Here is a 13,973-nt window from a genome sequence, read left to right as displayed (position 1 = left end):
TCCTAGTATCTTATTTGTGGGCCAATCCCCTCATTCTTCTTCACAGCCTTGATTCTGACATCTCTTAACTTTGGGGGAGAGGTTGACTTGGCAGCCTTAATAAAATTCTTTCAGCATAATCTTGTGCATGCACTTTCCTAGGTTTTTAATTTAAAATCAAAAAATGACTGAGCTGCATCTGAAACAACCACTTCCATGGACAGTTCATTTCTTTGCTTTCCACATGCACTGAAAACTGTGTTCAGTCTCAAGTGGATGTGATATTAAAGCCACTGTCACAACTCTTTATTCATAGACTCTAATGTTGCACAAACAGACTATGCAGCAGTAATACATCTAGCACCAAAAGTAATTTTATTAAATCTATTTTTTCTGCATTACCTAACAGGAGAATATTCACAATGATACTCCTAGTGCTCACCTGCAGGAATATGTTGTCTCTCCACTTTTGAACACCTTCCCACAGAGCTGAGAAGATCCACTTTGCCGCAGCTTCTCCAGGCAGATGTCTGGGTCTTCTCCAAACAAACACCTCTCCAAAGGATAAAATATTGTGACCTGGACCAATTCTTCCTGCTTTTCCAGCAAGGGATCCATTTCTGAAGAGTAAATGTTTGGCACATGCTTTGCCAAACATTGTAAAAAAGCAGCCTGGAAATCAACTCTTTCATCCCACCACTGCAAAAAAATTGGAGCACAAATAATATAAGTGGATAAATAAAATTAAGGAAAATAGTATAATTCAGGGGAAAAGACTTATGAAACCAGGGTCATTTTCTATCTCAACAGCTAGTTCTGTTCATCAGGCTTGGTTTTTTATTTTGACAACCATCAATCCTTCCAGATCATGGTGTATGCATGAGAGGTCACCCAGACCTTTGATGCATATACATAGGCAGGAGTTTTTGGAGGAGTAGAGGCTGCCCAGATTTTCCATCCCCCTTTTAGGCCACTGAGACAGAATCCAAAGGCCAGACTGAGTCCAGATGTTTGATGTCTCTATAGCTGTAGTTGTACAGATAGACATCAAGGAATTGAAGCCAGCTCTCCTGTATGGCAAGACAAGGATTCTACTACTAAACCACAGTGGGCTCCTGTGGATCAGGAAAAATGTATCTTCATATTTATAGTAGTAATTAATAAGTATTATTAATACTTAGTTTTAGAAATGTTGAGGCTTTTAAATTTTCCTTGAGCCATATCTCAGCTGTCATTTGTTACTACTATAGCACTTTAAACTTCCACCAGTCCTCTCCAGTTGCTCACCTTTTCTTCTTCAACTCTCAACTGCGCACCTGCAATCCCCACTAATTAGAAATTTCTCCCATTTAAAAAAAAATGAACAAGGGCAAACTAATTCCTCTGCCAGGAACTAGATGCATGCATTTTTTTTTCCTTACAAATATAAATTAACTTCAAACATGAGCTATCTAAAACAATTTCTCTCAGTTCCAGCAAACGGGTCAGGACAATAACAAAGCAAGAACATGGGAATTTGTAAGACATCTTACAGCTGGGCACCTTGTTAATATATAAAAATGAAGAACATTTAAATGAAAAAACAACCTTCACTTCTAATTTAAAAATAATACCTGGGTCAATAGTTGGAAGCAACCTCAAAGTTCAACTATTTGAACTTGCTGGATGGTTTAAGAATAGTGTATCTTGCATCCATGCCAGACAGGTACCTATCCAGCCTCTTGAAAATCTGAATCAGAGAATCCATCTACAACATCCATAGTCAACTTGTTCCATTGTCCTTCTGCTCTTACACTTAAACTTTTTTCCTAAAAAGATGTAATCTAAATCTGATTTGCTGGAGCTTGAAGCCATTATCCCCTTAATCCTCTTTTCTCCAGACTAAACATACCTTGCTCTCTAATCTCTCCTCATACAGCTTGCATTCCAACCCTTTATCATCTCTATCAACCATTTTTGGGTCCCCTCCTCAAAGTTAATATCCTAATATATTAGTGGAGATAGAAAGCTGTTACAGATACCCATTTTTACTATATAGACTGCAACACCTTCCCACTGATTATCACCAGACAGAAAAGACATTAATCTGGTGTCAAATTCTTACAACTTCAGTACTGCAGAAAGCACTATTGGCTGAAACTCAAACAGAGATAACCTCGTATTTGTTCCCCCAAGGTATCTACCATACTTCAACAGCATATTCAAGTCCAAAGAACTTTATCTACAAGAGAGAGAAGCTTCTTAACACCAAGGTGAGACAGCCTGGATTAACTATGCCACTCACTATACAAACTAGTTAGTAGATTTGCTGGACGTTACAGTCAAACCAGACAACCCCTTCTTTGCTTCCTGCACAAGCACAACAGCGAAGTTTTAAACATATTTTAACATTATCAGCTTCAGTTCAAGATTTCCACTGTATTCTAGACACCATCTTTAACCGGCATCAGCCTCACATACTGTCTTGATTCACATCAGCTAAAGTGCCTTGCAAGTACAAAGTCTTGGAAGAGTCATTTTTTAAACTTACCTAGTGGTTTACAGAGCAAGTATTAAATTAACAGTTAACTGAAAAGTAAATCCCCAATTTATTGGGCCCTCCAATGAGTGGATGTATAAAAAAAAGATAAGTGGAAGTAAATTTTCCCTGTAAAAGCAGATGCCACATCAGAATAAAGCTCATTTTGCTTGAATACATTTTGCTTAGTACCTTTTTACTTTTCTTTTTAATATGTATGTATTTAGCATAATGGCTTCAATTGTTCCTTCCAAATCTGGCTCGGTGTATTTGTTCAAATAAGAAAAAAGTGACCTTCATATGTTGCCACCTAAAGCATAAAGGATCATAATGTTTAGCTCTCTTACCACTGCAAAGATTAGCCAGCTCCGTTCCCAAGAAATTGTGCATGCTTAGCTTTCGTCAGAACACAACATGCAAAACTCTCAAGAAACATAAGGGTAGGCTTTATTGACCGTCTGCCAACAACTTAACATGAGTTCTCACAGTATCCAGATTTGCAAGCATTCAAACATACCCAAAGTTTTTAATTCTATTCCAAGTACTTAGAAGTTGCTCTGAGACTGGAAAAGAAGGAGAATGGACCATGGAGACGCATAAGAAGAGAAGACATGACACTCTTAAACAGCTGTCCTTTGCTTTAAATAAATTAATTCTCATAACTCCAATACTCAAGAAACAACTCCATATATTAGGAGAGGAAGAATAGTCCTGTGGTTACGACACTGGGCCAGGACTCAACAGCCAGCACTATTACAAACCTCCTTACATGTCCTTATTCCCATGTTCAAGTTCCTATCTGTAAAACAAGGATAGTATTTCACATCACAAGTGGGTTTTAAAAGGGTAAACATTTTTCAGACATGCTGATACTACAGTGATGAGGGTTACATAAACACTTAGTCAGTGGAGTCCATGCCTAGATTTAAACAGACTTCTCACAAAAATCAAATATTGGCTATCTATACTCAGTCCTCTGTAGCAGTGCCTGTGTTCAGGAACTAAATCCTTTGGAAGAGCTGTTTAAAAATAGAAATGCTTCCACAAACACTGTTCACACCATATTAGGTTCCTGTCAGTTAATTCCACTGTTACGAGCATCAAATTTAGTATCCTTGCTGTCAAAACAAGTTTCCTTTCCCTCAAAGAAAAAGTAGCAAATGAAAATAGCTATCCTTGCAATTCTCAATGGTTCCGTTTATTGGAAAGATGTATATGTATGCCCCACTGCCCCACATAATTATGGGCGCCTATACAACGTTATCTGACATGCTCTAATTAGAACACTTTGGAGCAGACTCAGTTAATTGGGTCTGCTCCCTGTTCTAATTAGAATGCTCTAGCATCACCAGTGTCACATGTATAAGCCCCCCACCCCAGGTTTAAAAATGGCCCCTGGGATGCTTTAACTAAAGCTCATCAAATGGCCCATGGCCATTTTTAAACATGTGTGGGTTTAATACATGTGATGCTGCTGCATTTTAATTAGGGTGGCTCTCTAAGAACCGCTCTAATTAAAAGGCCTCAACCCCACCCCAAGCATGTGTACAGGCACCCTAAAATACTGGTACATGGGAATAACTCTTACATTAATAAATCTGTATAAAAACTGAACTTTTTCCATCCCTAATATTGGGTTTAATGCATATTTTCTTCAGTGAGGATTTTTTGGTTCAGAAATGAATAATAGCCTATCTAGTAAGGCATAAACCATTAAGCAAAATACTGGCATGCACAGATAAAAAAATGAAAACATCCCATCCTGAATCTGAGTCTCTAGAAGAAAAGGTTTTTTACACAATGTCTTTCTCCCTAATGCAGACATGGAACTAATTTGCTATGTAAATAAACTGTATTAGATTGTTGCCAATCAAGAACTTGAAAGTAAGGACATGTCAGCAATAAGGCCCTCTGTGCAACATTTTGTCCCCCATTATGTATTTGCATTATGATACAGTCTTTAAAAAAAAAAAAAAAAGTAGATGGGGAATAAGACTATGCAAAGCTTCAGTAGCCAATTCGATTTGGAGGAGATTCGGCCTGATTCAGGGGCCGAATCTCCAAATCTGAATCGAATCAAGAGACCCATTAAAAGGTCCGAATCAAATCGGAAGCCTCCAAACTGATTTGGAGATTCAGGCAGTCCCCACTCACAGCTGCAGGGAGCTGGACCTGGGCTCTGTGCCAATAAGTAGGGAGCGGGTGGGGGGAGAGGGCTGAAGGAGTAGGGAGGAAACCATTAATCCTCGCAATCACCAGCTGCAACAGCAGCAATCAGGGCTTCTGAGGGCTTGTGGCAGAGCTCCCCTGTGCAGCACAGGGATCGCAGCTAAATCTCCAAATCCAAACTGGCCAAATCAAATCTGGACAGTGATTTGAATCACTGTCCCTCCAAATCCGAAGCCGAATCGAATACTTGCTGCTTTGCACAGGCCTAGTGGAGAAGTAATAGAAAACCTCCTGACTTATTCAGCGTACATATAGGCTTGATCTGACAGTAGATCAAGGTTGTGTGGTAGAAGGGGTTACGTTCTGCTGGATTCCTGCTCATTTGCTGCAGAAGTTGATATGGGTACAGGGAATGAAGCGCAGGGCTGCAGAACCTCACAGGACGTTCCCATGGTTAAGTTAGTTGAATACTGTCCTGGAAAATGTATTCTGTCCCTGCTTCTGCTGCAGAGTTCCTACATGATGCTAAAAAAAGAACTTCTCAGGCAGTCATTAATTGTGCATTCCTCATTTTCTGACAACCTGACTCAAGGCCCCAGGACTGATTTGAAGAAAGTCCAAGCATTTGGAATTGCAACATAAACTGCTTGAGGTTGCATTTGAGCTATATGAACTGATATGCAATGTCAAACACCCTGAAAAATCAGGTCCTGTATGTCTCAAAATCAGTGGAAATGTTTGATCTTAATCTCTCTGTGCCTTATCCCTCTTTTGCAGATGGAGAACTAAACACCAGCTCATTTCAAAGATCTATGGGGAGGGAAACATGGTTATATAGCACAAAATTATTATATTGATCAACATTACAGAAAAATTAATGAGGAAGTCAATAGTTCTTTGTTAATAGCAGATTTTGTATCCCACGCAATAAACATGTTGTAGGGCCCCGTTGACCAGAGTAGAAAAAAACCCAACTGATCATTTATTAAATTCCGTCAATCCTATGCCCCAAATGAGGTAGAGCACAGGTACAACCTGTTTCAGGTAGAGAAAATCTGACAGTGTTCTTCAATCTGGTTCATCAGTACAGCATTCAGCTGCCTTAACCAGTTATATTATTGCAATCTCCTACACCAGCAGTGCTTGGTCCCCAGTGCTATGTCATCCAGCCTGCAGGCCATGGCCCTGTGCACTAGATCGGGCATGCAGGGCAGCATGGGGCCTGGCCCCAAGCCATATTCTCTACATGTCTTCCAACTTTGGCAACAGATAAGCTATGGGTCCAACAGACAGTAGTGTCTCTTTCACTGCACAACCCCAATACATTCCCACAGGACTTCATAACCTGTACACTGAATAAGGAAGGGATCCCATAAAAAAGTTACATGGGATCATATAATTAAAGAACATATTAAAAGAACTCATAGTTTCATAGTAGTTTCATAGTAGCTAGGGTCAGGAGGGACCTGAACAGATCATCTAGCCTGACCTCTGCCACAGGCAGGAATGAATGCTGGGTTCACAAGACCCCAGACAGGTGATCGTCCAACCTTCTCTTGAATTTGCCCAAGCTAGGGGCGAGGACCACCTCCCTGGGAAGGAGGGTGAATTAATGGGGATGAATTAAAGTTGCATCATTAAAATACAAACATTTCCTAACTTTTGAGTGTTTTACTTAAGCATCCTTGGTAATGTTCTTTTAATGTAATTTTTTGTGCAATTTCCAGGGTTTTAAAAATGCAAACTGAAAAAACAGACAAGCCATTACATGGCATCAGACTGAGAGCAAAAGCAGGACTGGACCTTTTGGTTCTCAACCTTTTCAGATCCAAGGTACCCCTCCATAACTTCTATGAATGAAGTAGCACCAAATCTCAAACTAATTTACATATCACAGTGTTTACCTCCTTTCAGAGGGGCTTGAATGTGGGAGTAGGAGATAATTCAGGCAGGGGCAAGCCTAAGCCTAGGTTTATCTACTTAGCTTATCTCCTCACACCTGGAGGCAACCTTCAAAGAGTCTGGCCCCACCCCACCGCTGCCCTCTGTCATGGGAGCTCACAAAGATTCGTAGATTCATAGATTGTAGAGTCAGAAGAGACCACAATGGATCATTGTGTCCGACCCTCTGCCCCTGGCAGGAAAGAGGACTGAGGTCAGATGACCCCAGCCAGGTGACTGACTATCTAGCCTCCTCCTGAAGACCTCCAAGCTAGGTGATAGCACCACCTCTCTTGGAAGCCCATTCCAGCTCCTAGTCACCCTTAGTGTGAAAAATTTCTTCCTAATATCTAACCTAAATCCACTCTCAACTAGTTTACACCCGTTATTCCTAGTCACTCCCTGGGGCACCCTAGTAAACAGCGCATCCCCTATTCCCTGTTGACCTCCCCTAATAAATTTATAGGTGGCCACAAGATCTCCCCTCAGCCATCTCTTATGAAGGCTGAAGAGATTCAGCTCTCTCAACCTCCCCCTGTAGGGTCTATCACAAAGGCCACTAATCATGCAAGTGGCCCTCCTCTGGACCCTCTCCAGATTCTTCGCGTCCCTCTTGAAGTGCGGTGCCCAAAACCGGACACAGTACTCCAGCTGCGGCCTGACCAATGCCGCATAGAGGAGGAGCATCACCTCCTTCGATCTATTAGTAATGCACCTGCTAATGCACGACAAGGTGCGATTGGCCTTGTTGATGGCCTCGTTACACTCCCAGCTCATGTTCATCTTGGAGTCAATTATGACTCCAAGATCCCTCTCTACCTCCGAGCTGCTGAGAAGGACACTCCCCAACCTATAGGTGTGCTGGGGATTCCTCCTTCCCAGGTGGAGTACCTTACATTTATCTTTATTAAATTGCATCCTATTTCTCTCTGCCCATTGATCCAACCTGTCCAGGTCAGCCTGAATCTGCTCCCTGCCCTCCAGTGTACTAACTTTGCCCCATAACTTGGTATCATCAGCAAACTTGGAAAGGGTGCTCTCCACGCCCTCGTCCAAATCGCTGATGAAGATATTGAATAATATCAGTCCAAGGACCAAACCCTGCGGGACCCCACTGCCCACCTCCCTCCAGGCCGAGAAGGAACCATCCACCACCACACTCTGGGTGCGGTCCTTAAGCCAGCTGGCCACCCACCTGACCGTGTAGGCGTCCACTCCACAGTCTGCTAGCTTCCCAATGAGGATTGGGTGCAAGACTGTGTCGAAGGCCTTCCTAAAGTCCAGGAAGATGGCATCAGCCTCAGCTCCCGCATCCAGGCAATGCGTGACCTGGTCATAGAAGGCTACAAGGTTTGTCAGGCAGGATCTACTTGTGACAAACCCGTGCTGGTTTCCCCTCAGCATCGTTTCCCCTGCTGGGCCTGCACAAATGTGTTCTTTGATTATTTTCTCTAGCATTTTCCCAGGAATAGAGGTAAGACTGACTGGCCTAAAGTTACCCAGCTCATCCCTTCTCCCTTTCTTGAAAATGGGCACCACACTGGCCCTTCTCCAGTCCTCAGAGACCTGGCTGGAGCACCACAAGTGCTCAAACAGCTGTGCCAGCGGCTCAGCTATGACACTGGCCAATTCTTTCAGCAGCCTGGAGAGTAACTAAGGGTATTGCTTAAACCAGGGGTGGGCAAAATACAGCCCTCAGGCCAAATCTGGCCTGTGAGGCCATTCTATCTGGCCCGCAGGGCCCCTAAAAATTTAGAAAATTAATATTTACCTGCCCTTGGTTCCTGTCATAAATGACAGGAACCAGGGGCAGTAGGTGGGCTATAACAGCAGGGCCTGCCCGGCCCCGCCCCCCCCAGCCAGAAGCCCCAGCAGGTGCTTCTGGCCTGAGACCATGTGAATGCCCCGCACTGGAACCTCAAGTAAGGGGGGGAGGGGGGACATGGGGCGGGCGAGGGGCCGCTTACCCCACCCCGCGCTCAGCACCAGCTTGTAACCCAGCCCCACTACCAGCCTGGGCCCCGCACCGGCTCCAGGCTCGCCCATTGGGGGTGTGCGTGGCAACAGCAGCTGCAGCCTCCCCACTTGCTGCGCCAGGCAGTGTTTGCCACCACCGCTGGTGGGCTGCCCAGCACATGAGCTGCGGGCAGGCAGCAGCAACAAACACTGCCTGGTGTGGCAAGCGGGGGGGCCGCAGCTGCTACCACTGTGTGCCGCCCCAACAGGCGAGCCAGTGGGGCAGGTTACAAGCTGGTGCTGAGCATGGGGAAAAGTGGCCCCTCACCCAGCCCATGGCCTGTGCCCCACAATGTAGCTGCTCACAGCCCACATGGCGCTGCCTGTGCCTGCTCAGAACAGCCCCGCGTGGGCTGCAAGCGGCTGCAGCAGGGAGCACCAGCCATGGGGAGGGCAAGGGTTTGCTTTTCCCCCGCACTCAGCACCAGCTTCTTCCCTGCTGGTGAGCAGGGGGATGGGGCCATGCACTGTCCCTAGCCTGTACTGTGGAGCTGGGAGGGCACTGGGTGTGAGTGGACACAGGAGCCAGTGGGAACACGGGGCCCACACCCATGTCCTGGGGCCAGTGCCGGTGGAGCCCAGAGCAGGGTGGCAGGAACGCAGGGTCCCAGCTGGCAGGGGCTCTATGGAGCCAGGCCAGCTCCCCCTTCTCCCTGCTGGTGCAGCCCAGCCTGGCTCCACAGAACCCTGCCAGCCTGTGCCCCGCTTTGGACCCCACTGGTGCTGAACCTGGGACACTGATCCCAAGACATTGGGACATTGGTCCCAAGATGGTGACCAGGAGCCGGGGCCCCTGTCAAGGGGCCGGGCTCCCCATGCAGCCCTCGACAGCCTGCCAAAACTGGCCCTCTGCCCAAAATAATTGCCCATCCTTGGCCTACACTGAGCATGTATGCAGTATTGGGAAGACAAGCTTCTTTAAGTAAATCCAATATCTTTTATTAGACCAACTCAAATAGTTGGAAAAATTCTTCTTAGCAAGCTTTTGGGCACAAACGCCCTTCATCAGGCAGAGGAAGCATCTGCACATGGTCTGTGCTCTTCCTGGATGGAGTGGTGTTGGGAAGAGAAACCCAAACTATCACATTCAGGGTTATTTCTAGCATCTCTATATGGTCGCACTGCACTATAAAAATACACACAAATAATCTGTAGTGCTCTATAAAGATCAGCATTAGAGAATGAGATAAACACCTCTCCAACGGTTCCATAGATATCTGATAACAGAAAAGGAATGGTTACAGTTGGGAACCTGGGAGGAGTGTTTACTAGTGGACAGTTTCTAATACCCATTTCCCTTAAGTTTGACCTCTTCTACTCCATTCCCTCCAAACAGTACAAAGCATGTTTCTTACCCTCCCATAGTTCCTTGTCCCAGTCCCATTCCAGCTGTCTAATCTATCTTAAATTCCTTGCCCGGCCCATTTCAGTTTCCTCTTCCCAGTTCCTTGTCTGATCCCTCTAACAGCTCCCCATCTCCTTCCTGGACTCCTCATGCAATCTGCTTTGTCCAATTCTCTCTGCCTAGCCAGTCCCAGTTCTCCCAACTTCCTGCACTCAAACTCCTTGTCATATCTCTTTTCTTTCCTTGCCTAGTTCCTACTTACAATCTCCCCTGCCTTTCCCTAACTAGCTCCCAGTTCCACTCCAAGAACTTTCCAGAACATTTTAACTATTTTAGTGTGGTATCATAAACTTGATATTTAATCAACTGAAATAAAAAATAATCAACGTTTATAAAAATATAAATTGTTTCAGGTACTGAGCTGATCCCCAAATCCCAGCAATTTACAGTCATTCTTTTGTATTTTCAAGCCATACTTCCCTATAGCTGCTATGTGAAAAAAGGAAGCTGACTAACCCTGCAGGTATAACAGTGAAACTTACTGTACTCAAAGCCCTGTCAGACAGAAGTTATGGTAAATTTCTCTTCTAATCTCATTCATAAGGGAAGTTTAGACTACAAAAGATTGTCCTTTTGAATGCATGGGAGCTAATTCATTTTAATACAATTATAAAAACAGCTTTGTACCTAGCAAAGACGGAATGAGTTGTATTTAGCTGAAAGTTGTCAACTGCAGGAGGAAACCAGGGTCCAAATGAAATCTTTTATCTATGAAATTGTATGTCCTGAGATTTGCTACGGGCTTACCTGCCCGAAGAAGGAAAGGAAAAACCCCTGAAAATGCGGCACACTTACCATTTTCAGGAGTAACAGAGCCACACCAAGACAAACCGCCCGCGCAGTTCATCAGCTGCTTTTATTTCTGGCTGGGAATGGCGCCAGGTCAAGAATGACATGATCAAGAATCACCGCCCAGCTGATTTAAAAGAAGGCAACAGGGAGATGGAGCTGGGGGCAGCAACAACAGAGCCAGATGGCAAGGCTGCTCCCCAGGCTGCACCTGGGCTGTACCGGCAGCCCGGCAGGGGGCCAGACAGAGACCCACTGGAAGGGTCCCAGCGTCATTAAGAGGACCTAGCACCCAGCTCAGCAGGGAAGCCGAGCCAAAAGGATCAGCATCAAGGGACCTGGAGGGCCACATACGCTGAATCCATGAGTGGGGCGGGCTGAGACCCTGTGTCTCAATTATTCCTTTCTTTTCTCTTTTTTTTTTGTGTGGCGTTGTTGTGTTGGAGGTTGTACAGAGCCCAAGCCAGGGAGTGAGCTTCCGAGTGACCCTCCAGGTCAAGAGGGGAAAACCAAGGCAGCACAGAGGATTGCTACACCTCAAGCGGAGAGGCAACACGGTGATAAGGACAGTCCTGAGACCCATAGTCACACAGGGTGGAGGGACGGCGAAGATGAGCAGGGAGAGAAGACGGCACATGACAACACTGAGGGACTGGCCGGTGACTCATCTGGCTGTCCTAAAGGCTGACAAATGGCTGAGGTGTAGGGAAGGTGGAGCCCCAAGAACACTCGCCAAAGGCAGCACCCAGCCTGCAAGGAACCCCGGGGAGGAACCCCACCACTGAAGAAAAGAAGACCAAGTCATGGTAAGTGAGTGTCGGGGCCTCCCTCAGGGGTGAAACCAACCCCATATTCAGGCCTCAAAGACACATCCTGTGGCCAGCACTGGGTGTGCACTCTAAGATCGCTCAGGAACGCCTATACGAGGCCAGGTGGATGCACTCCTTATGAGGTACTTCCTTTCCTCAAGCCTCAGGGTTTGAGTTGTGACAACTCCTTTTGAATCCAGTGCCCTAAGTTTACACATAACTATCTTTGGGAGTTCTCATTTTGCAAGCTTTGTCAGAAGAGTCCAAGCAGATTCTGTCATTATTATGATATTTTGGTCTGTTCTCTGAAACAAAGCCATAACCAATCATTTTTACTCACTGTCCAACAGAATGTGGTTTCAGTTTATAAAAACTGCACCCTATGTTATATCATTTAACTAGAAACCCTTGGAAAAAGGAAATTCTCATCATGTAGTGAAACACTGCTCCATAAAAATAGGCAATGTTTTTCCCACGCGTAAGTACACTGCAGCTTATTAAGATCTTGATTGCTACCACATGAGCAGTTTTGCCCTGTAACTGAAAAAGGTGAATGCTTTGTGATTTTCCCAGTCTCTCTTAAAGGAACACTCTTGGAGAGCATCAGGGGATGAAGAATTAAATTTGTCTGAAAACAGAAATATCACTAGCCCAGTTCCATCTTAGAGATAAGTGTGATAGCCTCTCTACAAACTAGTGTGGTGGCTATAGGAAGAGGTACATATGGAAATAGTACGTAAAATAAGCAAGAGGGCTCTTATAGGACACATTAATCTGTAGAACAGACTCAAGTGAGACTTCCTACTGTTACCAGTTTAATGTTTTTATCAGCTGGAATATACTATGGGCTTGTTATTGCTTGTTATTAATCCATATAACAAGTCTAAATCCAGTAAATCCACTTCCATTATATTTTTTTATTTTATATTGAAAGGATATTTTTATCTGACTTTTCAATCCATTTCAAACTACTACTGTGCATTTTAGAAGGTATTTTTATAAACAGCATTGGCTATGGCCAATTTTTTAAATGCAATTTAGTAGCAGCAAACGTGTTTCAAGTCTGCACCTTTGCACAAACATACAAAATAACATTTTAGTTCAGAGGATAAAAGCAAGATCTGGACAGTTTTATGGAAGAATACTATATTACCCATTATGGGGGAACTGACCTCCACAATATCCCTAACTAAAACAGTACCTTGCCAGACATTCCAGTTTAAAGTAACATACAAACAAGTTTAGCCTGTGAGCGGTATAAATCTATCACTCATGAGATGGGAATTCCAGCCATCAACCAGAAGAGCTGGGAGAAGCAGACTGCTAAAGTGAATTGGTAAAATGCAACAGGATCAGACTGACTGCAAGCAGGTGCTATTCAAAAACCAGCCCCAAATTCCCAAGAAACTCCTTCAAGGATGAGTTTTTACTTTACAGCCCAGAACAGTTGTTGAAACAACCAGAAGAATAATGGAGTTCAGTCTGTAGCTCGGAAGACTCTAAGAATAGGATTCTGTTTAACTAAAAGAGACTTTAAAAATATGTGATAAGTAGACAAAACTGTTATTGTATATGTGCAAACTATTTAAAGCCTCTTTAAAGTAAACTAGACTATTATGCGTTAAAGAGGTTTTACAGGCCAATGCTTTCAGATAAGGTTTCATTTGAATTCTAGATCAATTTTTTTCCTCAATTTGATCTAAAGCTGTCCATTTTCTAGCATGTGATGAAAGAAAATAAGGTCCAATTGCATACTGGGACATTTCTATATTATTATAAGAAAAATAAGAAAGTGACGGAAAACATAGCTGGGCCCCAAAACACACCTTTTTCAAAGAAAAAATTCCGATAAGAGAATTAAGAAGTTAGTGAATACCTCGGGTCCTCCTCCACTTTCAATCTAAAATGTAACATTTTTTAACCATGTAAGGCACTACCCTTTGAAAAACAGGGCTCTCCCCCAACTTGAGCTTTATAGATTTAAAAGAACGATACAATGCTAGAGTTTGCTGTACCATAGAGAAACATTCAAACTTACAGGCTACTGATACAATATAAGTCTTTTTTGCCTATATATTATATTAAAATACTAACTCAAACTACAGTAACAAAATGGTCAAACATTTTACAATGAAAACTCTCAACATTCAGCATGCAAATGAAGAACACGCCAGTTAAGGTTTTCCAACAAACCTAACTGACATGCTGCTGCCATAAGTATGAGGTATTTCCAAAAAATACACCTGAAGGGCTGCTCAACACACTGTATTTACTTGAATCCAAGATGAGGTTTTTTTCCTCCACTCAACACAGAGAAATAAGTCCCTCATCTGGGATTCAAGTACAA

General features: G+C 43.9%; 1 protein-coding gene across 6 annotated transcripts in view; it reads right to left on the bottom strand.

Moving 5' to 3' along the window:
• Positions 1–13,973, bottom strand: part of UBR1 (ubiquitin protein ligase E3 component n-recognin 1) — a 132,818-nt gene that overhangs the window by 114,947 nt on the left and 3,898 nt on the right. For all 6 annotated transcript variants that reach the window (XR_009460180.1, XM_059722944.1, XM_019496516.2 and 3 more), the window contains exon 2: positions 422–678. Coding sequence is in view for 5 of the 6 variants with exons in the window: in XM_059722944.1 (XP_059578927.1) it covers positions 422–678 (257 nt within the window). In the remaining variant the exon portion in view is untranslated. The remainder of the gene's footprint in view (positions 1–421; positions 679–13,973) is intronic.

This window comes from Alligator mississippiensis, chromosome 2 (genome assembly GCF_030867095.1).
Source record: "Alligator mississippiensis isolate rAllMis1 chromosome 2, rAllMis1, whole genome shotgun sequence".
Taxonomy (NCBI): domain Eukaryota; kingdom Metazoa; phylum Chordata; order Crocodylia; family Alligatoridae; genus Alligator; species Alligator mississippiensis.
This window is presented reverse-complemented; position numbering and strand designations above follow the sequence as displayed.